Source organism: Muntiacus reevesi, chromosome 1, assembly GCF_963930625.1.
Source record: "Muntiacus reevesi chromosome 1, mMunRee1.1, whole genome shotgun sequence".
Taxonomy (NCBI): domain Eukaryota; kingdom Metazoa; phylum Chordata; class Mammalia; order Artiodactyla; family Cervidae; genus Muntiacus; species Muntiacus reevesi.
Window position 1 is genome coordinate 83545345 of NC_089249.1, and position 25945 is coordinate 83571289.

General features: G+C 45.9%; 1 protein-coding gene and 7 non-coding genes across 8 annotated transcripts; 3 read left to right on the forward strand and 5 right to left on the reverse strand.

Annotated features, from left to right (window-relative positions):
* Positions 1-1220: 1220 nt before the first annotated feature.
* TRNAG-CCC (transfer RNA glycine (anticodon CCC)) lies at positions 1221-1291 on the forward strand. Its single transcript has one exon. It is a non-coding gene; the product is annotated as a tRNA-Gly (tRNA).
* Positions 1292-2060: 769 nt separating this feature from the next.
* TRNAE-UUC (transfer RNA glutamic acid (anticodon UUC)) lies at positions 2061-2132 on the reverse strand. Its single transcript has one exon. It is a non-coding gene; the product is annotated as a tRNA-Glu (tRNA).
* A 520-nt stretch (positions 2133-2652) lies between these two features.
* On the reverse strand, positions 2653-2725 carry TRNAV-CAC (transfer RNA valine (anticodon CAC)). The gene has a single exon. It is a non-coding gene; the product is annotated as a tRNA-Val (tRNA).
* A 599-nt stretch (positions 2726-3324) lies between these two features.
* TRNAN-GUU (transfer RNA asparagine (anticodon GUU)) lies at positions 3325-3398 on the reverse strand. The gene has a single exon. It is a non-coding gene; the product is annotated as a tRNA-Asn (tRNA).
* A 1191-nt stretch (positions 3399-4589) lies between these two features.
* TRNAQ-CUG (transfer RNA glutamine (anticodon CUG)) lies at positions 4590-4661 on the forward strand. Its single transcript has one exon. It is a non-coding gene; the product is annotated as a tRNA-Gln (tRNA).
* A 2811-nt stretch (positions 4662-7472) lies between these two features.
* Positions 7473-7545, reverse strand: TRNAV-CAC (transfer RNA valine (anticodon CAC)). The gene has a single exon. It is a non-coding gene; the product is annotated as a tRNA-Val (tRNA).
* A 584-nt stretch (positions 7546-8129) lies between these two features.
* On the reverse strand, positions 8130-8204 carry TRNAN-GUU (transfer RNA asparagine (anticodon GUU)). The gene has a single exon. It is a non-coding gene; the product is annotated as a tRNA-Asn (tRNA).
* A 2196-nt stretch (positions 8205-10400) lies between these two features.
* On the forward strand, positions 10401-21104 carry LOC136162479 (neuroblastoma breakpoint family member 6-like protein). The gene is made up of 5 exons (XM_065927062.1): positions 10401-10578; positions 12296-12398; positions 14339-14574; positions 20044-20095; positions 20957-21104. Exons 1-5 carry the CDS (start codon positions 10401-10403, stop codon positions 21102-21104), a joined length of 717 nt encoding a protein of 238 aa, XP_065783134.1.
* Positions 21105-25945: the final 4841 nt, after the last annotated feature.

A 25945-nucleotide genomic window follows, 5' to 3' on the forward strand; every position in this document is an offset into this window, starting at 1 on the left:
AACTTAAAGTTAATGATAGATCTTAAAATTGCAAGTTGAGCTGAATTGTGGCAGATAAATGCAACTTAGAATCACATATTATATGATAGCTAAAAACATTTACCCCAAATTAAAAGGGGAATAATTAAGTCACTATGATTTTAAGAATCAAAAGACTTAACCCTGATTTAAAGGATATTATATGGTATCATTAATTTACTGGGACCCATAATTTTAAGTTTTATAAATAATAATAAATCTGAAAGTTACCACGAGGTAGTTTTTAGACCAAAATTTAAAGCAGAGTAGGGCATACCAAGAGTCATCTCTGGGAACGTGACAGGACAAATATTTTCTATGTAGTTATACATCAATTATTAGAATTCTCTAGAGTGTTAAAAGTATTTAAGGTTCATCCTTATTATCAACTTGAATGCTATTCTTGTTTGTAGCATGGAGAGCACTAACTTATCTAAAGCTAAACCTTTTTTATATCCCTGACTTACATTTCGGTAAAACAAAGGGAAAAAAAAGAAAAAACCTCACATGGTTACTAGTCACTGAGATAGAAAGGGTGGTCCAGAGCTCCGCTTTGGAGAGAGGCAGAACGACGTATGTGTGGGAAAGCAGGGTGCCTCTGTGCTTGAATTCAGAGCGGACCTGGGACTGGGTCCAGGCCAGAACACAAGACTAACTAAGCATTATTGTCACAGGGCAGCCACCCAACCGACCGCAGCCACACAGCAGCTCTGGAAAGCTTTTGAGAATATGCCCCTCCCTGTGCAGCATTTCCCATCTGGTTCTCTCAGCCTCCAACCACAGGGAAGGATTCTTCACCTCTGTGTCCGGACAGAACACTTGATGCTCCCTGCAGGGCACAGGGAGCCAGGCAAGAGCCACGGGGGCAGCTGCACTGCCTCGACGGGTTTCTAGCAAAGGAGCGCGGAAGTCCCATGGACAGAGCGGCCTGGTGGGCGAGAGTCCAAGGGGTCGCAAAGAGTCGGACAAGGCTGAGCCAGTGAGCACGAGCAGCAGGCGGTTCCACCACTCAGAGGGAGCCAGAGCACACCTGATAGCCCGCCAAAGCAACCCTCAGGAGGCAGAGGGCAGCCGGTGCCGCGGAGGGCAGAGGATGAAAGCCTAGACCGTCCGGGAAACAAAGGGCATGAGTGGCTTGCACTTGAGCAAGACCTGAATAAAACTCCAACTAGGCAGCCGTTGCAAACATCCTCTCTAGAGCGGCATTGGTGGTTCAGTGGTAGAATTCTCGCCTCCCACGCGGGAGACCCGGGTTCGATTCCCGGCCAATGCATTAAGGTCTTGTTGTTTTGGGCTTCCCTGGTGGCTCAGAAAGTAAAGAATCTGCCTGCAATACAGGACACCTGGGCTGGGAAGATCCCCTGGAGAAGGAAATGGCAACCCACTCCAGTATTCTTGCCTGGAGCATCCCATGGACAGAGGAATGCTACAGTCCAAGGGCTGGCAAGAAGTCCAAAAGGACTGAGCAACCCAGAAGAGAACGGATTCCAGGTTCCCGAAGGGCCAAGAGGCCCTCTTCCGGACAGTAAAGCTGTTCCCTGGCCTTGGAAGACAGGTCCCAGGGAAGTTAGCTTTGAGAGGGACGCCAAAGGAAAGGAACAATCCTGAGATATCTGCTCGGTTTACTACCAAGTGATGTCATAACTCTTACATAAAGAAAGAATGGGATGGCAACCGGGCACTTAGGTACAGAATATAGGATGTTAGTATTCTTGCAAACTTTTGGTATCTTAGAAAAGCTTTTGCTTTGGGTTTTTAATGAATTTTTGGAACTGAAGCCTCACATTCTCTTTGTATGGAAACTCTGTTAAGTAAGACTCTGGGTTTACCATGCCAGGAGAAAAGAGTGGAGGCCAGAGCTGGCCAGCCCAGGCTGTTCATGGCATCTGAGCTCCAACAGCCAGCCTGAGGTCCAGGACTCAGCGGCATTTAGAAACTCTGTGCAGAAATGTTCTGCACTGGACCTTTACGCAAAATACAGTTCCGATCTGGGCAGGAAGAGAGAGACTTGTGTGAGTGCAGACGGTGGAAGAAAGAAAGTTTTCCCTGACCGGGAATCGAACCCGGGCGGCGGCGGTGAAAGCGCCGAATCCTAGCCACTAGACCACCAGGGAGCTGTACACAAGACGCTTATTTAGCTTCTCCAGGTGAAAGGTGAGTGCAAGACGAGCCTTCAGAAAGTCAGAAAGCTGGAAAGGAAATGTCGCAGCGGCCCAGGGCTGTGTGCAGCTGTGCGAGGCTCCCAGCCCTGCCCCCGCCGCTCATCGGCCTTCGCCTCTCCTGTCCTGGGCGTCGCTTTGGCTCCGGGGCAAGGACACAAAGTAGCGGGCTGGGTCCCTCCTGCTCTAGCTCTAGCGCGGCGTGCTGCCGAGCCCAGGTCTTGCTCCCTTCGTGAACCTCGGTTTTCTTTGGTAAGAAAGAAGGCTCGGTGATGAGTGGCGGGTGATGAGCGGATCCGTCCACCTCCAGATCTCTGACCTGGCTCCGGGGCGTCTCCGAGCGCTGAATAAACTTCCAGGTGGTCACCAACTCTGCCTGCACCTGCGTCCCCTGCCTCACCCCGGGCCTTTCGCGCCTGTAGGTTTTGTCAATGAGAACGCACATCTCAAGGGCAAAAAAGAGAACTATCAATTCTGTTTCCGCCCGGTTTTGAACCGGGGACCTTTCGCGTGTGAGGCGAACGTGATAACCACTACACTACGGAAACGCGACATTTCTCACTTCTGAACACTCTATCCATGAAATCGCGAGGTCCCGCCACCGCCATCCACACCACCGACTCTTAACTCTGAAAGACGGACCTTGACGCCCCTAGCTGTCTCAGGCACGGAGACGGCGGCCCCCGAGGGCCCTGCTTCCGGGTTCCTCCTCTCCCCTGAAGTGAGGACCCTCGGACCCCCACAGGTTACCTTCGGGGTCCGCACCCAACGCAGAATCCTCAGACCCTCAGCTGCGCAGCCTGAGTTCAGGGGTCGCCCCCGCCGACTCCCCAGCTCCCGGAAGCCGCACGAGTCGGGGACTGGGTGCCCTCGAAGCCCAGGAGACCCCGCAGCCCAGCGGTGTGGACGCCGCCCCTCCCGCGCTGCGGACCCGCGCCTCGGTGGCCCTTTCCACGGCGCCGGCGGTCAGCGCTCCGGGCTCTCAGGAATGACCGAGGCTCCCAGTCCACCAGGGACCCGCCCTCCCAGCTGCCCCTTTGCGCTTGACTCCTGCGCTCTTTCTCCGCAAGCCGGTTCGCCGCAGCACTTCTCCGGTGTCCTCCTGGCAAAAGGGAGTCTCTTGGTGTTGCCTAAAATATCACTGCACCGTCCCTGGGTGGGCTCGAACCACCAACCTTCCGGTTAACAGCCGAACGCGCTAACCGATTGCGCCACAGAGACAGCAGTAAGACACTCTTTTGGACTCTATGGAGTAGACACTCATTCCCGTGTTAAGCACTCTGGCCCCCAGAGAAACGGTGCCATTTCCCTGCCCACTACCCGCCACAGATGCCAGCGTCCCCGGAGAATCCGGGATCCAAGGCTCGAACCTTCCGGGCCTGAGCCGAAATAGATCCAATGACAGTTGAACACCGGGTTGGCTCCCATGATGGCTCTTCCCGTTTCCTCGCCTACAGCCAATGAATCAGTTTGCCCCCCACTGGCAAAGGCCTCCGGGTCTGTGCTTTGGTTTCCTGTGTCCACCAGGCGGTCCACCAGAGTGGGCTTTCCTGGGGGCTCAGACTGCAAGAATCCGCCTACAATGCAGGACACCCTGGTTCAATCCCTGATTTTGGAAGATCCCCTGGAGAAGGGAATGGCCACTCACTCCAGTATTCTTACCTGGAGAATCTTTGGACAGTGGAGTCTGGCGGGCTACAGTCCCTAGGGACACAAAGTGTTGAATGCCACTGAGCGCCATTGACTTCCCTGTAAGTGAGTGTAGCTGGTTTGTCTGAGTGTTTTCTTTAAATGGCTATTTTTACTCACATTGTAAATTTAGCAAATAGACGCTTGTAAGAATAACTTACCCCTCTCCAAATCAGAAGTATATGAAGAATAAAAGAAGCGTTCTCCTGCCTCCATTCCCACTCCACCGCTGACACGCTTTATATGTTACACGTAAGAGGCAGGGCGGCTTAGGAGTGTAATCAGCCCTATGAGAAAACTAAGGGACCCAGGAATCCCCGCCTCCTGCCCTGACCACCGTCTGCCCGCTCTGGGCTATGATCGGAAAAGGGTGAAGGCAAAGAAAAGGAAAATAGCATCCTTATTTGCAGAAATTTTACCTCAAGATGGGACACTCTGGTCACGTAGGCAGACTATGCGGTTGGTGATGGAGAGCTAAGGGGATCCTCCCTGGCACAAAACCCAAAGTGGATTTCACCTCATTTTCTGAGGTGAGAGTGGGCTGCGCCGATCAAAGGAGAGGAGCAGAGAGAAAGCAAGAGGGATGAGCACCTGCGGGAGTCAGCCGTATTGGAGTCTCCTCAGGGCCTTAGAAGAACTGCCCTGAGCTTATGGGTGGGACGTCTGGTGGCTAAAGAAGCGGATACGGTTCTCTGGCGGTGGAGGCCAGGTGGCTCCCGAGGGGGTTCCATGGTGTAATGGTGAGCACTCTGGACTCTGAATCCAGCGATCCGAGTTCAAATCTCGGTGGGACCTTACTGTCTTATTAGAAGAACACTTTTTACTCCCCTAATAGCACCTGCCTTCCGGCTCCCGCGACCCCCAGAGGCGTGGTTCTCACGGACACGGCGGACAGGTGTGGGACCAACCCAAGGCGTCCTCGCTGGACGCGGGCGGCTCTGCCCATCCCTGCCCACCAGAGCCCGGCCCCTCCTCTGCCCTCCAACCCCCGCCCAGGGGCGCAGCGACCCCCCCAGTGCCGCTCCCCCCCCCCCCCCCCCGCGTCGGGTCCCCTGGGTCTCTGGAGTAAAAGGCAGAGGCTGAACTCACGGAGTCCTGCCCCGCGAGGGGCTTCGCACCCCACGACTTGTAACTGCACGGTTGTCCCTGTGAGTAAATGGTTGCGGGCCTGAGCTGCGATGTCACATATTCACATATTAGATGATACCTAAAAACATTTACCCCCACGTTGAAAGGAGAATATAAGTAACTATGATTTCTATAAATAAAAGACTTAAGCTTCGTTGAAAAAATATTATATGGTGTATTCAATTTTCTGTAAAACAGAATTTTGAATTTTATAAATGGAAATATTTTTTGGAATTAGAGTTTGCTTAAGAGAAACAAAGCAATACAGGAAATTTAGGCAGTTCACTTTCATTAGGATTTTGAATAGAAAATAAATCCAAGACTTCTACAATCTACAGTAATATGGCACCAATATTTTCCACATTTTTAGAAAATCTGAAAGTCACCATGAAGTAGTTTTTAGGTCAAAATTATTAAAGCTGTGTTAAGGCATACCAGGAGTCATCTCTGAGAGTATGACAGGACAAACATTTTCTATACAATTATACATCAATTATTAGAATTATCTAGAGTGTTAAAAGCATTCAAGATTCATCCTTACCATCAATTTGAAATTTTTTCTTGTCCATAGCATGGAGAGCACTAATTTATCCAAAACTAAAAGTTTTTTTATATTCCTGAGTTACAACAGAACAGAAAGTTCAAAGGGGGGGGGAACCCAAACCATATGGGTTCTATTCATTGAGAGAGAAAAAGTGGTTCACTCCCCCACTTTGGAGAGAGGGAGAGTGGAATATGTGTGGTAAAGCAAGATGCCTCTGTGCTTGAGTTCAGACTGGACCTGGGACTGGGTCAAGGCCAGAAGAACACAAGACTAAGCATTATTATCCTGGGCCTTAGACCCACCTGACAGCACCCGCACAACAGTCCTGGAAAGCTCTTGAGGGTATTCCCCCTTCCTTGGATGTGTTTCCCATCTGGTTCTCTATTCCCCCAGCCACAGGGAAGCATTCTTCACCTCTGTGTCCTGACAGACACTTTATCATCCCTGCAGGACACAGGGAGCCAGGCAAGAGTGAAGGGGAGAGCTGCACTGACCCGATGGGTTTCTAGCAAAGTAGCGGGGAAATCCCATAGAAAGAGGAGCCTGATTGGTTACGGTTCATGGGGTCAAAAAGAGTCAGATATGACTGAGCCAGTGGGGATGAGGACGAGGGGTTCCTGATGGAACCAGGTGCTTTCCACCTAAGCAACCTTCAAGAGGCCAGAGGGCAGCCAGTGCTGCGGAGGGCAGAGGATGAAAGCCTAGAGCATCCTACAAGCACAGGGCATAACAGGCCTGCACCTGGAAAGAGCTGAATAAAACACCATCTAGCTTATTCTTTTAAAAAGCCTCTCAGTAGGGGCGTTGGTGGCTCAGTGGTAGAATTCTTGCCTATCACCCGGGAGACCAAGTTTGATTCCTGGTCAATGCATTGTGGCCGTGTTTGTTTTGGGCTTCCCTGGTGGCTCAGATGGTAAAGAATCTGCCTGCCATACAGGAGACCTGGGTTGGGAAGATCCCCTGGAGAAGCAAATGACAACCCACTCCAGTAGTCTTGCCTGGAGAATCCCATGGACAGAGGAGCATGGTAAGCTACAGTCCAAAGGGATCTCAAAAAGTCCAACATGACTATCGACTAATATACACACCCTCTCTACACCCAAAAGAGACCAGATTCCAGGTTCCTGAAGGGCCCAGAGGGCCCTCTTCTGGACGGCCAAGCTGTTCCCATCCTTGGAAGACAGGTCCCACAGAAGATAGCTTTGAGAGGGACGCCAAAGTAAAGGAAGGATCCTGAGATGTCTGCATGTTATTATCAAGTGATGTCATAACTCTTACATAAGGAAAGAAAGAATATGATGTTAAGTGCCCACGTAGGTACAGAATATACCATCTGCAAACATTTGGTATCTTACAAAAGCTTTTGGTTTTGGTTTTTAATGAATTTTTGGAACTGAAGCCTCACATTCTGGAATGAAAACTCTGTAAGTAAGACTCTGGGTTTACCATGCCAGGAGAAAAGAGTGGAGGCGAGAGCTGGCCAGCAGGCCTGAGCTGGCCAGCAGGCCTGAGCTGGCCAGCTCAGGCCTTTCACAGCATCTCAGCTGCAAAAGCCAGCCTGAGGTCCAGGACCGTGAGGCCCAGACTCGGCGGCTTAGGAACCCTGTGCAGAAATGTTCTGCACTGGACTTTTAAGCAAAATAGTTCCGATGGCGGCAGGAAGAGAGTGACTTCCTTGAGTGCAGACGCTGGAACATAGAAAGTTTCCCCTGACTGGGAATGGAACTCGGGTCGCAGATGTGAAACGCCGAATCCTAGCCACTAGACCACCAGGGACCTGTAGACAAACGGTTATTTCGCTTCTTCAGGAAAAAGATGAGTCGTCAGAAAGCAGGAAAGAAATATACCTCAGCGGCCTCCATGCCTCACCTCCTGCATTTCGCCTTTGCCAATGCGAACGCAAGTCTCCGCGGTGTGGGTGGAAGAGAACAACCTGTTTCCGCCCGGTTTCGAACCGGGGACCTTTCGCGTGTGAGGCGAACGTGATAACCACTACACTACGGAAACGGGACAACCTGCAGTACTTAACACTGTATCCACGAAATCCCGAATGCTGCCACCAGCATCCAGACGACCAAATTTTAATACTCAAACAGGAACCTTGAAGCCCCAAGCTCGCTCAGACGCGGAGACAGCGGTTCGTGAGGGCCCTGCTTTAGAGTTCCTCATCTCCCCTCAAGTGAGGACACTGCGGCCCCCACAGGCTGCATTCGGGGTCCCGCACCCAACGCAGAGTCCTCAGACCCTTAGCTCCGCCCCCGAGCTCAGGGGTCGCCCCAGCCGGTTGCCCAGCTCCCGGAAGCCTCAGGAGGCGGGGACGCTGGGTGCGTTCGAGGCCAGGAGACCCCGCAGCCGGGGAGTGTGGACGCCGCCCCTCCCGGGCTGCGGGCCCGCGCCTCGGTGGCCCTGTTCCTGGCGCAGGCGGTCAGCACTCTGGGGTCTCAGGAATGATCGCCGCTTCCAGTCCGCCCTCCCCGCTGCTCCTTTGTACCTGACTGCTGGGCTCTTTCTCTGCGTGCCAGCTCGCCGCTGCACTTACCGGTGTTCTCCTGGCAAAAGTCTCTTTGGTGTTCTCTAAAATCTCACCCCACCGTCCCTGGGTGGGCTCGAACCACCAACCTTTACGGTTAACAGCCTAACGCGCTAACCCATTGCGCTACGGAGACAGCAGTACCGTCCTTTTCTAGAGTCTTTGGAGTTGACACTTCTTCCTAAGATAAGACCTCTGCCCCCAGGGAAACGGTGCCATTTCCGTGCCCTCTACCGACCACAATGCCAGAGCCCCCAGAGATACGAGGAACCAGGGCTCCTATCCTGCGGGCCTGAACGGAAATTGATCCAAGGACAGCTGAACACACGGTGGGTTCCCACGATTGCTCTTCCCGCTTCGTCGCCTACACCCAATGAATGAGAGTTTGCCCACCCTGGCCCAGGCCTCCGGGGCCGAGGTTGTGCTTCGGTTTCCTGTGTCCACCAGGCGGTTTCCACCAGAGTGGGCTTCCCTAGGGGCTCAGACGGTAAGAATCCGCCTGCAGTGCAGGACACCCGGTTTCAATCCCTGGTTTGGGACTATCCCCCGGAGGAGGGCATGCAACCCACTCCAGTATTCTTGCCTGGCGAATCCCCATGGACGGAGGAGTCTGGCGGGCAACAGTCCACAGGTCACAAAGAGTCGGACGTGACTGAGTGACTGAGCGACTGAGCGCAGACACACACACAGGGACCTATAGTCAATATCTTGTAATAACCTTTAATGGAAAATAATTTCAAAAATAATATATGTGTATATGTGTAACTGAAGCACACACACAAAAAAGAATTCTACTTTTTGAAAATTTAATAATGTTTGTCTTTTTGCTAGTTTTTCTATGTCTTATGGATATCTAATAACAGTGTATGAGATACAAAATTTTGAATATATTTGTGTAGGATATGATTAATATAAATTAATTAAATATAAATCTATTATATTTAAACTATTGACACCATTCAAGTTGCTCCTATTCTTTTTTCTGTACTTGATAAAATATTCTCAGAGAAATGTTAATGTTTCACTATGATTATTTATTTTTTCTTTTCTTTCATGTTTCTTTTGATTTTTGCCTTATGTATCTTTGTTTCTTTGTTGTTAAGATGTCTAATGGTTTATGATATCTGTCTTCTTTGTGAATCGTGTACCTTTTATCGTTAAAAATATTCACCTTTCTTTCATTTAAAATAAATAAATTTTAAAAATTCAAAATAAATAAATACTTAAAAAAAAAAAAAGAAAACCTATTTCAGTGACTTTAACAAGTTGGAAAGAAACCTTGTGGTGCTAGGATGATATTCACAAGGGACAAGCACAAAATCTTATATGTAGTTTAAAACACAGAGCAACCCACAGAGGAAGAGGAAGATGGGACTGGAGGCAGGGAGCTCAAACCTGATTTCAAGTTTAATGAGAAGCCCACGTGCTTCCCTAGTGAGGGAAAAGAAGCTACCATAATATTGGTCTCCACCAAGAAGGTAATTAAAACATAATCTAGTCAGTAATCCTTATCAGTTACTCACATACCAAGTACAGTATTAAATTCAGGATTTTTTTCCCCACAATATTAAAATGGTGTGGAAGAAATGAGAGAAACAAACAACATCAAGACTGTCTAAAAGTTTTGAATTTTTCTGATGGAAAAGTGACTTCATGACAGTCCTTTTGACAATGAAAGAATTTGGGAAAATATTGATCCTTGATGTTTTCTATGCTTGCAGGAATAGAAGTACAAAATAGCTTTAAAGTTTAGAAAGAGATAGATCTGCAGTATCAGTACTAGGGTTCACAAACAATGGCCACCGAGGGAATGTCCCCGTCAGTGGTGTCCTTCAGAACAGACCAGGTGGCCTTGAGTATCAGTTTGGCCTAGTCAACTAGAATACAGGAGCTCCCAAGATTCCATGACACCCCCCACCTTCCAGTTCTGTTATTGCAACTCCACATGGTTACCTGGCACGCTGGGTCCTCTCTCTGGCACTCTTGTCAGAGCCTGACCTCTGAGCTTTGGCTTCTTGTGCCTCATTTTTACAGTTAAGGATTCTCAGAGTTGAGGAATGCTGACAAATTAGGCCCCCAAGTAAGTAATAAATCGCATCTTTATTTTAAAAACGTTTAATACATTCTTTTCCACTGAATGAAATCTCATTAAAGCAAAAGTTACATACTGTAATAGTCACCCAGTCATTATAATTGTATACTTTAATGATTTTAGTAATTTACCAGGCTGTACATGCATGACCACAATCCATTCACTTGTCTCTAATTGCTTATTTCTTGGGGTTTCTTTTCCCCAGTTTCTGGCTCTGCTTCTTCTACCCTAAGCTTCAGCATGGCAGTATCTCACACCATTTTCTCTGGTTTGAGGACAGAAATGGGCATCTTGGAAACCAACCAGTACTTGCACTCCCAGCTGGAAAAAAGCAAACAGGACTTTCGAGACCTCACAGAGAAACTGCTCATGTCCCAAGCTACTGTTTACTGCCTGGCCAACCAGCTGCAGAAATACAGTAAGTCCTCGGGGTCACAGTCACCATAGTGATAAATGATTGTCTTCCCTCTAAGAAACAAAACACCCTCAAACTGTATTCTTTTCCCTCCTTCATCAAAACAAATTGCATCCTTACTACACTCCCAGAGAGGTGGAAGCAGGTAGTTAACCCTCCCTTCTCAGAGCATGAAGACACTGACGAACAAAGGGGTAAAGTTTGTAGTGAGAGTATAGGGAGGAATAGAGGCTAAGATCTCATTCAGACACTAGACTTTTTTTCTGTCTCAGGAATATACATTAGATTTTATAAACATATAATACCCTTGTTGGCTTAAACATCTCAGGGTTTAATTCAAACTTTTTGTGAGCACCCATTTGCAAAGCACTGTGCTAAGCTGCACTAGGGAAGAAAGAAGTGACAGGACACCCTGCCTACCTTAAAGGTCCTTAAAGCTGTCTATTCCCAACTGAGCCACAGAGATCTGGAAATGAGAACATCAATGGCACACAGCAAGGGGAGGGGAGGAGCTGTAGTGCCTGAGGAACATGGGAATGAGAACCGAGGGGGACAGGAAGAAAAGGGCAGAATTCTTACTGATGCAGAAGTGGAGTTCACTTTCAAATTTCTACCATTAGTTTTCAATAAACCAATGGGGGATAAAATTTGCTATCCAACTTATTGACATGGATCAAAAAGTTAAAATTAAAGCCTAGTTATCAAAGAAGTGAAAAGAGCTTTCAGGTATGGGAATGTAAGTGTTTGTTTGTTTGTTTTTACATCATTTATTATGATCGTAATACAGCTTTTTTAAAAACTGGAGAAGAAGAAAGATGTCACCCAACATCTTCATGTATAGGTAACACTGTAGTAATTAAGAATGTGTACCCTGGGGCCAGACTTCCTGGTTTCAAACCCACGTTGTTCATCTTCTCCATGTCTCAGTTTCCTCATCAGTAATGATAACAGGAAGAGTATCTACCTCCTCAGAGAGAGGTGATGATTTCAGGATGATAATTCTCAAAAGTCTGTTAGAACAAGGCCCTGGCTGCTGCTTCTAAGTCACTTCAGTTGTGTCCGACTCTGTGCGACCCCATAGACGGCAGCCCACCAGGCTCCTCTGTCCCTGGGATTCTCCAGACAAGAACACTGGAGTGGGTTGCCATTTCCTTGACAAACACTGTGTATTAGTTTTCCCACCAACCTAACGCAGCGCCTGTTAGCATTGAGCATGTCTTTCGGGTTACTTCCCCTTCGTGTGATTTTTACACAGTTGTATCTAGATAAACTTTAAAATCTTGGAAATACTGAGGGATTATCGAAACTCTCACCATGGGAGGACTGTCAGCCGTACAGTCCTTGGAGGATTCCCAAACACACAGGGAATTCCTCCTCTGTGCCCAGGTTCATATTTTTCCCTTAAGAGGCTGTGTGCTTTGGTAAAGTGGCCCAAGATTTGGAGTCACAACTCAAGAGTACGTGAATTCTGACTTTGCTTCATTCCAGTTGAATCATTTTGAGTTATTTTACTCTCTATGAGGTTCTGTCTCCTCAGCTCCAACTTGGGGGGAGTCAAATGCTAGTAGCTGGGAAAGCTGAGGAATCAGATGTGGGATTCCTTGTGTGGAGCCTGGTACCCAGGTGACATCTGTCCTCGGGTGGGCCCTCCTCCTCCCTTGAAGGCTGGACCACAGCAGCAGGGCCAGCTTCCCCTGAGACAGTGTCTCTGTTTTCCCAGAGTGTGAAGAGTACAAGGACCTCATTGAATCCGTGCTGGAGGAGGAAATGCCCTTTGAGATGGGGAAGCTGGCGGAGAAGAGGAGACTGGCTACACGACTTGGGTAAGGAGGAAGCTGTGTGGAAAGTGTGGAAAGTGGGGAAGCCCAGGACAGTAGAATAAAGAGAAAACTTGTGCAGGGAGAAGGGCAGAAATGTACACACAGGCACAGAACTAGACAAAGACAGCTTGTGGGGCTGTGGGAACTAATGGAGGACTCTCTGGATTCTCCCTGAAGCAATATATGAATAACATGAGCTCACATGCTCGTATTGGAATTCTGGCAATGTGGCTTGTGAATTAGCAATGGGCAAATGAACTCAATTTTCCATGAATCTCAGCGACCTCATCTGTGAAATGAAAATACTGACAGTGTCTGCCTCAGAGGGTTATGGAGATTAAATGCATGATGACCAGCCGTTATAACCATTTCACACACATGTGGAGCTTTCAACAATATTAGCCATAATTATTATACCTGTTCTTGCTTTTCATAGGCCTAGTACTTATCATCTTTTTTTAAATATTAGATTTGGTTTTTAATGTAGAGCATACATGAGAACAAAGTGCTGACACAAAACTGCAAGTCACATTGGGGAAGTAAGCTAAAAAACCTGTAACTGTTTTAGTTATACAGTCCTGACTGGAGGAATCCATGGTGGCAAAAGATCCCTGGCCTGTGAGAGGGGTTTCTTGATGATGGCTGCCCCAGGTTATGCTGCCTCAGGCCTGGGCCTCTGTGAGATTAGGTCCTTGGCAGGTGGCAGCCTGGGGCCCAGGAGGACCTCTGCCCTTAAGGCTGGGGCTTCGCCGTGGCTGGGAAGGGACACTCCTAATTTCTAATGTCCCCAAGTACCTTTTATGATAGTAATGTTTCTCTTCCCCACCTTTGATTGATTGATTGATTTCTAAAAGTATCAGACTATCTGGAGTGTTAGCTTGTAGGGCCATTGGGTAGACAGCTAATTGAGCAGTCATTGCCTGGAAAATGAATTATTAATTTGCAAGGCCCAGTATTGCCTATCCTTAGAGACTTTCATAGATAGGGTAGATTGTGGCATTGAAGACATCTTCTCAACCTTGGTTAAAATGAAACCTGAGAAGCTCAGATGTGTAAGAGCCACTAAAGCGGAGATGCTTGACTGAAGGAGGCCTAGGTCTGGAGACCCTGTTTCTTCGTGATCTCTGCCTTCCACTCTTCTGACACTTTATAGGAACTCTGAGGAATAGAGTTCTGAAAGACAATTTATGGATGATTACTTAGTGTTGAGGAGATTCAAGCATCAGATGGGGTAGATGACTATTAATATCTAGCATTAGGGTTATGTGGTTTTAAGTATTAACTGATTGTCTACTGAGGTATGTGTGCTCTACTATGCACTGTAAGCTGTCATATGGACTGTCTCTAGCCTCACAGAGCTCACATTCTAGTAGGGAATCTATAAAAAGTATTTGTACGAAATTAGAAAACTGTGAAATCCCAGACAGAGTCATGTAATTGTTACTCATAATTTTAATTACTCTTGAGTGCCTCCTTACCTGTTATAATAGCTTATTTTCATGTCATTCAGATGAATGCTCTTCATCTTAACCCTCTCACTGATTTTTCTTTTCATCCTTTCAGTTAACACCAGATGTACCTGTCCACCACTTCTGTCCCTGGCTTCCCCACCCCCAACTGGCCACACTTTCTGTATAATGCTTGATGACGCATATGACATTAAAATGGATGTGGACTGAAGTGAGGGACTGAAGGGGCTTTTTTTTTTTCTTTTAAGTGAGGTTAATGAAAAAGAAGGAAACAAACCCAATACTATTTCCCCATTCCTTCTGTTACAGGCAAGTCACACAACCTGTGCAAGTATTCAACTTGGGAAATTCCTTACAAGTAATCGAAGACACACCTCTGCTGAAATTTCCACAACTTATCATTCATGCCATTCACTTTTACATTTTACTTTACTTTTTTTTTTTTTTACATTTTACTTTTCTTTGCCACTTTAGGAGATATGATCCCCTGATTGAGGCTCAGGCCCAAGAACTGACCTGCTTACGGCAAAAGATACAGGAAGGGAAAGGTGTCTGTCATCTATTCACACAGCATGCAAAGAACACAATTAAGACTTTTGAGCGTTTCCTCAAGAGCACTGACATGACCTACTACCAGAGACAGAGATACTGTGAGCTCCTGGCCCAAGGAAGCCAGCTGGCAGAGAGACTTGCCAGCAAACTCTCGACTGGTAAGTTATCATATAGTCTCTGAGAACACTTAGCTCCTCCAGAGATCCTAACCTCACATGAGACTCCACACCTTCACAACTCCTTCAGTGACGTTGTAGCCATGTGTCCTGCGGTTCTGTGGTGTTCTCAGCTACAGGACAGCTTCCCTGGTGGCTCAGCTGGTAAAGAACCTGCCTGCCAATGCAGGAGATACAGAGGTGGGTTCGCTCCCTGGGTCAGGAGGCTCCCCTGGAGAAGGAAGTGGCAACCCACTCCAGAGTGAAGCTATCAGCTAGAAATACCTGGGCGTCCAACCCTGGGCCCAAGGCGAGCCTCCACAGACATATTCCAAAGAGGAGCCAGTGTTGTCACTGGACTGACCCTTGTGGTTCTTATGATTGCAAGATATACCTCAGCTACAACCATCAGGGAACTTTGAAATACATGAGGTATATCACTCACATTTCCCAGAGGGCACACAGCTCACGCAGGGCTACCCAGTGAGGTTAGGGTCTGGTTACCTGTAAAAAGAGGGAGACAGCACAGGGCTGTGGTTCTGCCTGATTTGGATCGAGGGTGGAGTGCCTAGGATTTCGTAGGTTCAGTCTTTACTGGTGATTAAAGTGCAGGAAAGAAAAACAACGGGTCAGACATCAATGATCTAAATCAACCAAGGATCTCTAAAACAAGAGAAACTTCAGACGTGGAGCACCTTGCCTCTTCATCTGGCCCTGAAGGTGCCCATGTGTTCCTTCAAGATAGCTGTCTTTGAAGTGGATGCCTTCAGAATCAGTAGCCTGATATCAGCCCTTGGGGTACAATTTTAAAAGAAGAGGACTGTCAGGTGTTTACAGCACACCTGCTTCCCACCCTGTATTCTGGGGACCATGACAATGGTACTCGAGAGTACAGTGGAGAATATATGGGGCTGGAGACCACATTGTTAAAACTGCTTTCATCATCATAGATTTTGGAGCAGGAGGTAGCAGCCATCCAATCATTTTTGGTTTTTAAGATACTTGATATGCATTAAACTGACCCACTGTAGAATTAGTTCTGTGAGTTTTGAAAAATGCATACAGTGTTAAATAAAAGTACCACCACAATCAAGATACAGAACAGTTCCATCATTTGTGAAAGTTCCCTTGTACCTCTTTGTAGTCAACCATTTCCTCCACATCAAGTCCCTGCCACCACTGGATCTGTTTTTTGTCCCTTTAGATTTTTTAAATCTCCAGAACGTATCAGTAGCTTGTTCCTTTTTATTGATGAGTACTATTTCATTATAGAGATGTGCCACTTTTTGTTTATCCAGTCATCCACTGAAGGACATTTAGATTGTTTTCAGTTTGGGGTGATTATGATTCATACTTGTTAAGATTCACATACAGATTTTTGTGTGAAAATACGTTTTCACTTCACTTGGCTTGGATAAATATCTTGGAGTAGGATTGTTGAGTCACATGGTGAATGTTTGTGTGTGTGTGTGTGTGTGTGTGTGTGTGTTAGTCACTCAGTCATATCTGACTCTCTGTGAGTCCATGGACTGTATAGCCTGCCAGGTTCCTCTGTCCATGGAATGCTCTAGGCAAGAATATTGGAATGGGTTGTCATTTCCTTCTCCAGGGGATCTTCCCAACCCAGGGATCAAACCCATGTCCCGTATTGTAGGCAGATTATTTACTATCTGAGCCACAGGGAAGCTTAAAGAGTGTACGTGTCCTTAAATTATACATTATAAGATTGTACATTTAACTTATAAGAAACTACCAAACTGTTTTCCAGTGTGATAAAACCATTTCACATTCCCCTGAGCATTGAGTTAGATTGCAGTTGTTCCCCAATACCAGCTCTTGACATTATCAGGTTGTTGTTTTGGGGCTTTTTGTCTTTTAATAGGTGTGTCGTTGCTTATCATTGTGATTTTTAATTTGCTTTTTCCTATTGACTAATGGTTTTGAAGATCTTTTCATATATCTACTGATCATCCATATATCTTTGGGAAAGTGAGTGTCCACTATATTGTTCATTTTAAAGTAGTTTTTCATATTATTGGGTCTTGAAAGTTCTTTATATTTCTGGATACAAGTCCTTTATCAGATATTTGACTTGTCAGTATTTTCTCCCAGTTTGTGGCTTATCTTTTCATTCTCTTAACTTTCTTTCAGAGTGAAGAATTTCTTAATATTGGTGAGGTCCAACTTATTGGATCATCATTGTCTATTTAGTTTTATCTGTGCCTAAAGAACTCTGTGCCTAAAACACGATCCTTGGCCTTTCCATATAGATTTTACAGTCACTATCTGTAAAAAAAATCCTGTTGGGATTTTGAGTGGCATTGCATTAAATCTGTGATAAGTTTAAGAGAATTGATATTTTTCATAATATTGTGTATTGTAATTAATGATCATAGTGTCTTTCATCAGGTTGAGCTAGTCTTTGTTTTATTTATTCATATTTCCATGAACAAGCAAACCTTTTTTTATTGTTTAATGATGGTGACTGCTGACAATAGAGAAGAAATTTTGTCTCTTAACACATATATGAGCAGGCCGTGGTACAGCTAAACAAAACTTCCAACTTATTCAAGGAAGTTCCTTATTTTGAATTGACATTGTTTTGTCAAATGCCTTTTTGTTCAAATGATTATATATATATATATATATATATATATATTTTTTTTTTTTTTAATGTTGTGTCCTTTTAGATTCTACTCTGGACATTTTGAATATTATATTGTGAGACATTGGGTCCTGTTAAAGTCCTCTGGATTATTTTTTAGCAGGCAATCAACCACTCCTAGGTTTAGACTGTAAGTTCTGTCTTACATTCTATGGGTAGCAGTTGCAACATCAGTTTAGTGTTCAGGGCCTTTGATGTGTTGTTTGGGTCAGTTCAGCAAGTATGCCACTAGGTTTAGTCTGGACTAGCTGATGGTTTATATGGTAATTCAGTTCTCTAATCCTTTCCCATGATTCCTTGTCTCTGTTCCACACAAGCTCAGTTTGGGGATGATCCCTAATATTTTTGACAGTCTGTAGATCATTTTCCAGCCTCTCCTCTCTCTGGCATTTCTTCTCTACTTCCCAGTTCCCTCGGGGCCTCTTCCACATACATCCCTCTGTTCAGAAAGATTGGGTTCTCCCAGTCATTTCTCCTGTCACACTGTCCTGCAAAACTGCAGGGGGCTACTCTAAGATCAAAGAGGCAAGAAAATTGAGACAGAAAAAAGAGGAGGGGACACTCTTCACACTTTTTGGACAATTAGTCCCTTTTTGACTAGAGTGGTAGGTTCTCATTTGTGGTTAACATCCCTGCTCAGTGGCCCCAACAGCACAGTTCTGCAAATGGGCTGGTCTCTGGTCAGGGTCAATGCCAGGGTCCAGCCCCAGCAGAATCTAGGGGAACCCTCAGGATGAACGGGGTCAGCGAGAGAAGACACGTAAGACCAGCCTTGATAGGGCCAAGTCTGCGAGGGAGAGAGAGAAAGACAGAGAGAGAGAGAGAGAGAGAGAGACCAGACCAGGATATGCAGCAGAGTCTGGCAGTTGCTTTATTTTTCACCATCGCTTTTATACCCTAAGTTGGTACATTTCTAAGGGGCAGATAAGCATACAGACTTAGTTTAACATTACATCAGCTTGCCCTTTATGAAACCAGATGTGCTCTGTATATTTTTGTTTATGAGAGTCTTTTCCCATAGATTTTTTGTACATTATCTTCTGGTCTTGAGGTTAGCAGAAAACAGAAAAGTGGCAGTCTCATGGTACAGCAGGTTGCAACATAATAGAAATACAATCCTGTTAACATAAAAGTCAGTCTTTTTGCAGAAGCTTTCAGCTAAATTTATCTAAAAATTTAACACACAATGACTCTGTGGCTCTGGTGAGGGAGCCCCTGTTTAGCACTCCTGGTTAAAATTAACAGTTATCTTATTGTTTTTACACTAGGGCTAAACTCTTATTTTTCTAGATCTCCAACTATATTAACAATAGTTTCCACTGCACAACCTCAGCACATTAACATCAATCAAACGTTGATCCAATAACCATTTTAAAAACAATATTTTTTGTGTTCTCTAATAGGGCTTCCTCCCCCTCAAAGGGCTCTGTGCCTTTTAGGGCCTTTTTTATGGTTAATCTCTATGTATAATATCTTTTGGCTTTCAGGCCTGTTGACAATTTATGGCTTGCACCTGGTGCAACTTTAAGCAACTTCAGTAGCCGACCCTGTCTTTTTTGTGGCTAATCTATTTTCTTTCTATTAGGTGTCATCTCCATGGGAACTAGAGAGGATTACATTTTTACAGAACAGAAATGCAAAGGATTGCAAAAGCAGCAGATATGGCACAAAACAGGCTCTTAGTCTAAAAGTTAATTACCTGCAAGAAGTCACCAGCTAATCTCTATCTAAATTATTTTCTATTAGGCACGTTTGTGGCTATAGTATTTGTGGGGCTTTTCTCACCCCGCAGAGGGACCTATGCTTAATAGTTTCTTTTGTTAGCTTACTGTGCTTAGGATGTTTAGAACAATTATGAGCATTTTTTGCAATGAGAGCACACATTTATCAAACAAGCCAGAATGCCAGCAAAAGGGTTTGAATTGAAGCATTTCCGTCATCCCTGGCCCTTTCATAGGGTACCAGCATCTAGGACATTTATTAATTATGGTTTAAGTTGGTCCTCATTCAATGAAAGAGGAGCAGGAGAACTCTCGGCAGGCAACACAAGAATCTGCAACAGGGCAAACAAGAACAACAGCAGAAAAGGGGGGAGGATACAGGGTGGGGTAGAGGCCGAGGCCAACCTGGAGGGTCCCTTATCCCAGACGGCCTTGCCTGTCAGGTATTTTCCTCATGACCTCGTCATGGATGGGATCCCGGACGGCCTTGCCTGCCCGGTTATTTCCTTCATGACCTTGTCACAGGCGGGACCTCCCATAATGGCTCCCGGCAGGTCAGGAGAGGAAAAAAAAAAAAAAGAAATGGGGAAGAGTCTCCTTACACTCATCAGCAGAGGTCCCCCCGTCCAGTCCTTTAGATAGAACAGGGGGTTTCTCCTGTTGTATTTGCTCCTCTGTGGCTTCTGGAATATCTGTGTGAGAGCAGTATTGGGACTCACAGCCATGGTCCATCCACCAAGTTTGTGGGGGAAATGAAGGTTAGAGCTGAAGGAGTGCAGAAGCCAGCCAGGCAAGTATCCCGTGTACTGGAGAACAGGACATTGTGAACTTTTTGCTTTGACTCAATAGCAGACGTCCTGGTGACGATTCAGCCAACCAGCAATATATTGTTCACTGTTGATCAGGAAAGCCTGCCAGGCTGCTCCTCCAAAGACACAACTTTAGCCCTCTTGGAACAATTTTCCCAGAGCATTCTGAACAAACATATAGAGTATTGTGTCTCTGGTCAGATAGTCCCTTGTATTTGCAAGCATGAGATGGGATCTGCTCAATTTCCCCCTAACTCTTTCTATTTTTGGTTCATAGATAATCACCATGATAGGAAGGATGAAGAGGGACAGGAGTCACGGGCAGCCAGGTAACTCTGAGTGATGAAAGGGCTGATCATGGAGTGGTGAAACCTAGAGAGGAGTCCAGAAGCAAGAGACCCAGAGGTCAAAGGCCCCAGATCCAGGAGAATCCAGAAGCTGCTGATTGTTCCTATTTCATTCATTCATCATACAATGATGTGTCCTTTAACCCACATTATCTGTTCTTATTAAAGTTCGTGTATTAGTTGCCATTTCTTAGTAATTCTTCAAGTTTAGTTAACTGAGGCATTTTGACCTAAAGGTAAACCAGCCAGAGAAACCTGGTCTCTATTTTCTGAAAACCTGTATGATTAAAAAATGAAGTGAAATGCCTTTTTCTGCTCAGTTGCCCTGAGATATGTTGGCCAATGTTTCATAGCCAGAAATATCTTGAAAAATAAAGCCAATCATGTCATATATATAAATATACATTCATATATATGGAGAGAGACATATAAAAGCTATAAGAGCCCTAGGAAATTACATTCCCTCTGGAGATAGTCTTCAATGGACCCCTTCCCATAGTCTTACATAAAGTTTGTCCATAGCATTTTAATGTCTGTATTATAGGAGTCTGTGTGTCCTGTGTCTCAGAGTATATTTTAGAGAAGTCGTTGTGTCTACTTCCTCACGCACATTTAGAGGTCAGTGCACTAAACACATGCTGCTCTCTCTCCTACCCCCATTCTATGCACACTGAAACCCCAGTTAGAAATGGATTGTTATGTTTTTTCTCTCTGAGAGGATAGGCCTTTTGGTTTCTGGTGTCCCTTCCATGAGCTTCAGATGAACACCAGCTGTCAGGTTGAAGCTGGTTGCCTTCTTTTCATCCCCTGTCTTGTCTGCCTCCTTCTCCATCCCCCACTCAGGCTCAGCACGGGGCTCCAGGAGGAAGAAGTGAATGAAGTCCTGGAGGACTCACTAGATGAAAAGTATCTGATGCATTCCAGTCGCCATGACTCCCACCAGTCTCCCAGCAGCATTGCGTCTGTGTGTGATGAGCAGGACCAGCTCTGATGTAGACTGAGCCAGTGAGTATTCCCAATGCAGAGAGCCTAATCCCCAACAACAAGAAGACTGAATAATAAAACTCTGATAGCTTCTACCTGCTCACCATCTCTGTCTAGGCTGATTGAGATAATCTCTGCAGGCACATCCTAAGAACTAACCTTGAAAAAGTGATTAGGCTGAATTCAGTTCTGGGACCAAGTTTTATGTCACTGGTGTATCTGTTCATTTGTATTCTCCCTGGTCTACACCTCACCTCCCTTTGTCTGGCTCCCACTGGCATATGCAAGCTGAGGAACCCCGGGCAAACCAGAGTGCAGAGAGAGAAGGGATCATGAGAAACTCTCTGCCATGCCTCAGCACATGTACATAATAAACTTCATTATTTAAGATGAAGCATCTTAGCTTTCCTGAAATGTTCTAGCTAATTACAGTTTCTGAATGGTGCCCTTTAGGCTTTTCTAGCTTTCCAAGAATATCATCAGCCTTGCCCATATTTGGGGTCCACTTATCATGGTTCCTCAGCAATGCAGGAGACGACACACGTTCCTCATGAACTCACGGCTCCTGAGTTTAAGCACCAGTGTCCATCCCCCCTCAGGTGGCTTCTCTCCCCATGAAGTTCCATCTTAGTACAGACTATCGGGTGGTGAAAGTTAAGCTTCTGCCCTATCACACTCAAGTCCCCACCCTTGAGTCCTGGTTTTGTTCTGGGCTGAGGCAGAAGCATAGGACAAGGAACTGCAGAGAGCATCCTTGGAAGCAAATGTGTGTAACTCAACCAAACTAATTATTTCCTGGAACAGGATGCACTTCTCACTTCTACAGGCAGATCTTGGAATCCACTGCCCAGCTGTACAATGAAAACACAGATATCAGGGGAGAAAATCAAAGCCTTCCACGTCACCTGAGTCATATTCCAGACATAAGCGGTCAAAACCCACAGGGAGAGACCACCCTCAAATCGCTCTCTTCTCTTGCCACATCTGGCTATCAAAACAAAAGATGTGGAGAACAACACTATTACACAATCCATAACTCTCATAGTTTTCTCTATCTAGAAAGATGTTCCCTCTACAGGTCCCCAGACTCCAGGTTCTAGGAATGGCTCTAGGAAACCCACCATTTAGTTACAAAATTCACCCTATTATTTAAGCCTGAATTCCAGTCTTAGCTTTCTCAACTTATAGGTCATGTAGCTTTAGTTAGTTAACCTCTTGACCAACTGTTTCCTCAGGGGCAAAGGAAGTATACTTGAATATATTTAGATTCTGGGACCAGTTCCGACATGGTAAGGGAGATTTCCCATCCCATAGGTTAAGGTTAAGTGTTCAGTCATACAAGATTATTCCACGCCTCCACACCTTGTCCATTTCTGAGGGCAGTTGAAAGCCCAGATTGTTACCTGAACTCCTGACTGACTGGCTAGAAATCAGGATATCACCATCCCCTTCTCAGGTTCAATTAATTTCCTAGAGTTGTTCCTACAGAACTCAGAGAAACATTGTACTTACTACACTATCAGTTTATTATAAGAGGATATACCTCAGGAACAGCAAATGGAAGAGGTGCACAGGGCAGGGCATGGGGGAAAGTGTGGAGCCTCCATGCCTTCTCAGAGAAAGCCTAGTACCTAGTACTCTCCTAGTACCTCCATGTGGTCACCAACCCAGAGGCTCTCATAATCCTGAAAACCTTTTGAACTTTATGGAAACTCATCACACTGGCCTGATTGATGAAACCACTGGCCATAGTGATTGAACTCAGTCTGCAGCCCCTTTCCCCATCCATAGGTCAGGGGATGGGACCGGCAGTTCCAACCCTCTCATCACAAGTTGGACCTTCCTGGCAAGAAGCCCCCAGCAATACTTGCTTCCAAAAGTTGCTTTATTAATACAAACACAAGTACCTTTATCCCTCCATCACTTAGGAAATTGCAAGGGTTTTCAGAGTTCTATGCCAGAAACAGGGATGACGACCAAGTGTGTATTTCTTATTATAAATCACAAGGCACTGATAGTGTCTGAGGACGCTCCTGGTTTCACAATAGCAGCACCTTTCTATTTAAAAAGGATAAGACATGGATTTAGGAGCCAGATTCCCATTTAAAACAGCCTCTCTTTCCTAGAACAGGCTGCCTTTTTTTTTTTTTTTTTAACATGTACACACTACTTTATTTACTTATAGCTGCACTGTGTCTGCGTTGCTACATGCCGGCTTTCTCTAATTGTGGTGCACGGGCATTTCATTGCAGTGGCTTCTCTTGTTGCAGAGCACAGGCTCTAGGAGCACAGGCGTCAGTAGTTGCAGCACCCAGGCTCAGTAGTTGCGGCTTGCTGACTCTAGGGCGCATGGGCCTCAGGAGCTGCAGCATGAGGGCTCATTAGTTGTGACTCAAGGGCCCTAGTGCGTGCAGGCTTCAGTAGTTGCAGCTTGAGGGCTCTAGAGCATGGGTCAGTACTTGTGATGCCCCGGGGCAGTTGCTTCCTGGCATATGGATCCCAGACCAGGGATGGAACCCACGTCCTGTCCACTGGCAGGCGGGTTCTTATCTATTACGCCACTAGGGAAGTCCTAGAACAGATTGTTTCTGAATGTTCATGCTTGAAGCTAGGCACCTCTCTCCTGAGAGGCGTGAAAGGTCTTCCTTTTTTCTCCACAAGAGTAGAATGGAGAGTAAACTGATGCTGAGTGGGGTGAGGGGGTGGTTAGCGCTGGGGAGGTGGAGGTAGTGGGGGTGGTGGGGGGTGGGGGTAGGGACCTGGCTAAACCACATGCAGCAGTTTTGAGCAGGGCCATCAGTGTTTTGGGGTGGTGGAGTCCTATGTCCCACACAACAGGGCAGATGGTATATTTCAGAGGGCTTTCCCCTCTCATCTGCTAGCACAGCTTTCTCTTTCCAGATTGTAGCTGACTGCCACAGTTTATCCTCCTAATACATTCAGGTGGCATATGGCATCTTTCCTCTCTTAGCTCTCACTGCAACCTCAGGTGTCAGTAGAATCTGATAGAAAATCCTCACTTGTATTCTGTTGTGTTCTGTTTTCTGTTTCAGGTGACAACTAATGCTGTAATTGTGTGAAAATGTTTGTCTTATTTCAACAGAGCATAGCCCCCAATTGATGAGAAAAACAATAAAACAAGCAAAATCCAAATCTGAGAGGAACAGCAAGATTTCACACTACTTTAGATTTTTACTCCAGTTTGTAAAAGTCTCAGTCCTTCAGCCCACAAATATAACTGCCCAAGGGACACCAATGCCTAGATTCACAGCTAATCTCGAAAAAAATCTCAGCCTTTTCCCTCCCATCTCCCTCCTGTGGATAACTAGAGTCAGCAGCTGCTGGAAGAAAATGGCAAGGACTTGGATAAAGAATATGTCAGAATAATGTCACTGCAGACCATTCATCAGCTCTTCAGTACATGTCCCTTTTCCTGGGAGTTTGGGGGTTTATAATGATCCTACAATAAAGCTTATTTTATATGCATTCTGTTGGCTATCATCTTTTTGTACAAATCAAAATTATAAAGCTTTCTTTCTTCAGCCTGAAGCAGAGAACTCAAACATTTATGTGCCCACTACATTTATACCCCAGAGTGACAGAAACCAAGGCTGAATGCATACTTCATTCCAAAATTACACGTTATTGAGCACCTAATATTACATGTGAGCTGGACTAGAAGGAAGGCTGAGTGGCGAAGAATTGATGCTTTTGAACTGTGGTGTTAGAGAAGACTCTTGAGAGTCCCTTGGACTGCAAGGAGATGCAACCAGTCCATCCTAAAGGAGACTAGTTCTGGGTGTTCACTGGAAGGACTGATGAAGCTGAAATTCCAATACTTTGGCCGCTTGATGTGAAGAGCTGACTCATTTGAAAAGACCCTAATGCTGGGAAAGATTGAGGGCAGGAGGAGAAGGGGATGACAGAGGATGAAGTGGTTGGACGGCATCACCGACTCAATGGACATGAGTTTGGGTGAACTCCGGGAGGTGGTGATAGACAGGGAAGCCTGGCGTGCTGCGGTTCGTGGGGTCGCAAAGAGTTGGACACAACTGAGCGACTGAACTGAACTGCATATTACATGGAAATATTCACTGGGTCCAACTGTCTGGGAACCAAGGTACTCAGGCAAAAATTTCTGCCCCCCAGGTTGCGCATCTGCAAGCAGAGCAGCAGTCTCATACCTATCCACCTGACGGGGGACCCAAGGACACAGTGATAGAATTTCTGCTGGAGAAGGATCCTGAGAGTCTGCTGTTCACTGCTGGACTTCAGCAAATTTCCATCCTAGAGGTCTGTATTTAGGACCCACAGAGAGAGAGCTAACATACCTAGATGGAATTACTGTGGCTGAGTCACTTCAGTCGCATCTGATTCGGCAAGAATAGCAGAGTTGGTTGCCTCGCCCTCCTCCAGGGGACCTTCCCAACCCAGGGATTGAACCCATGTTTCCTGCAGGTGGCGTCTTCATTGCTGAACCACCAGGGAAGCCTCCTAGATGGAACTGGTGGCTTTCAAATTACTCCACTCATTGGGAGATTTTTTCTGAAAATAAATTCATCATACCCTCTGTCTTTTGCTTTTCAATATAAAATCAGGACATCTCATTCAGAAGCTGTAAAGCATGTAAGATAGCCTCCAACTTACCCGATTCCCAGGTTAGAAAGCTGATTTTTCTAAGGAGGGTAAATCCTGGGTGGCACGAAAGGACATTTACATGGGTTTGTACCATACACCAGTGACATTTTCTTGTACCAGTAAGTGGCATTGGTCTCTGTCACACCCTTCCGCAAGGGAGAAACCCACTGAGAGCCAACGCTTAGTCCAGGACTCAGCTCTTCACAGCTT

Coding starts and splice junctions, on each gene's coding strand:
- LOC136162479 (XM_065927062.1), top strand. CDS start 10,401: ATGGCAGTATCTCACACCATTTTCTCTGGTTTGAGGACAGAAATGGGC. Junction 10,579..12,295: donor CAACCAGCTGCAGAAATACA/GTAAGTCCTCGG, acceptor CTGTTTTCCCAG/AGTGTGAAGAGTACAAGGAC. Junction 20,096..20,956: donor CAGGAGTCACGGGCAGCCAG/GTAACTCTGAGT, acceptor TCCCCCACTCAG/GCTCAGCACGGGGCTCCAGG.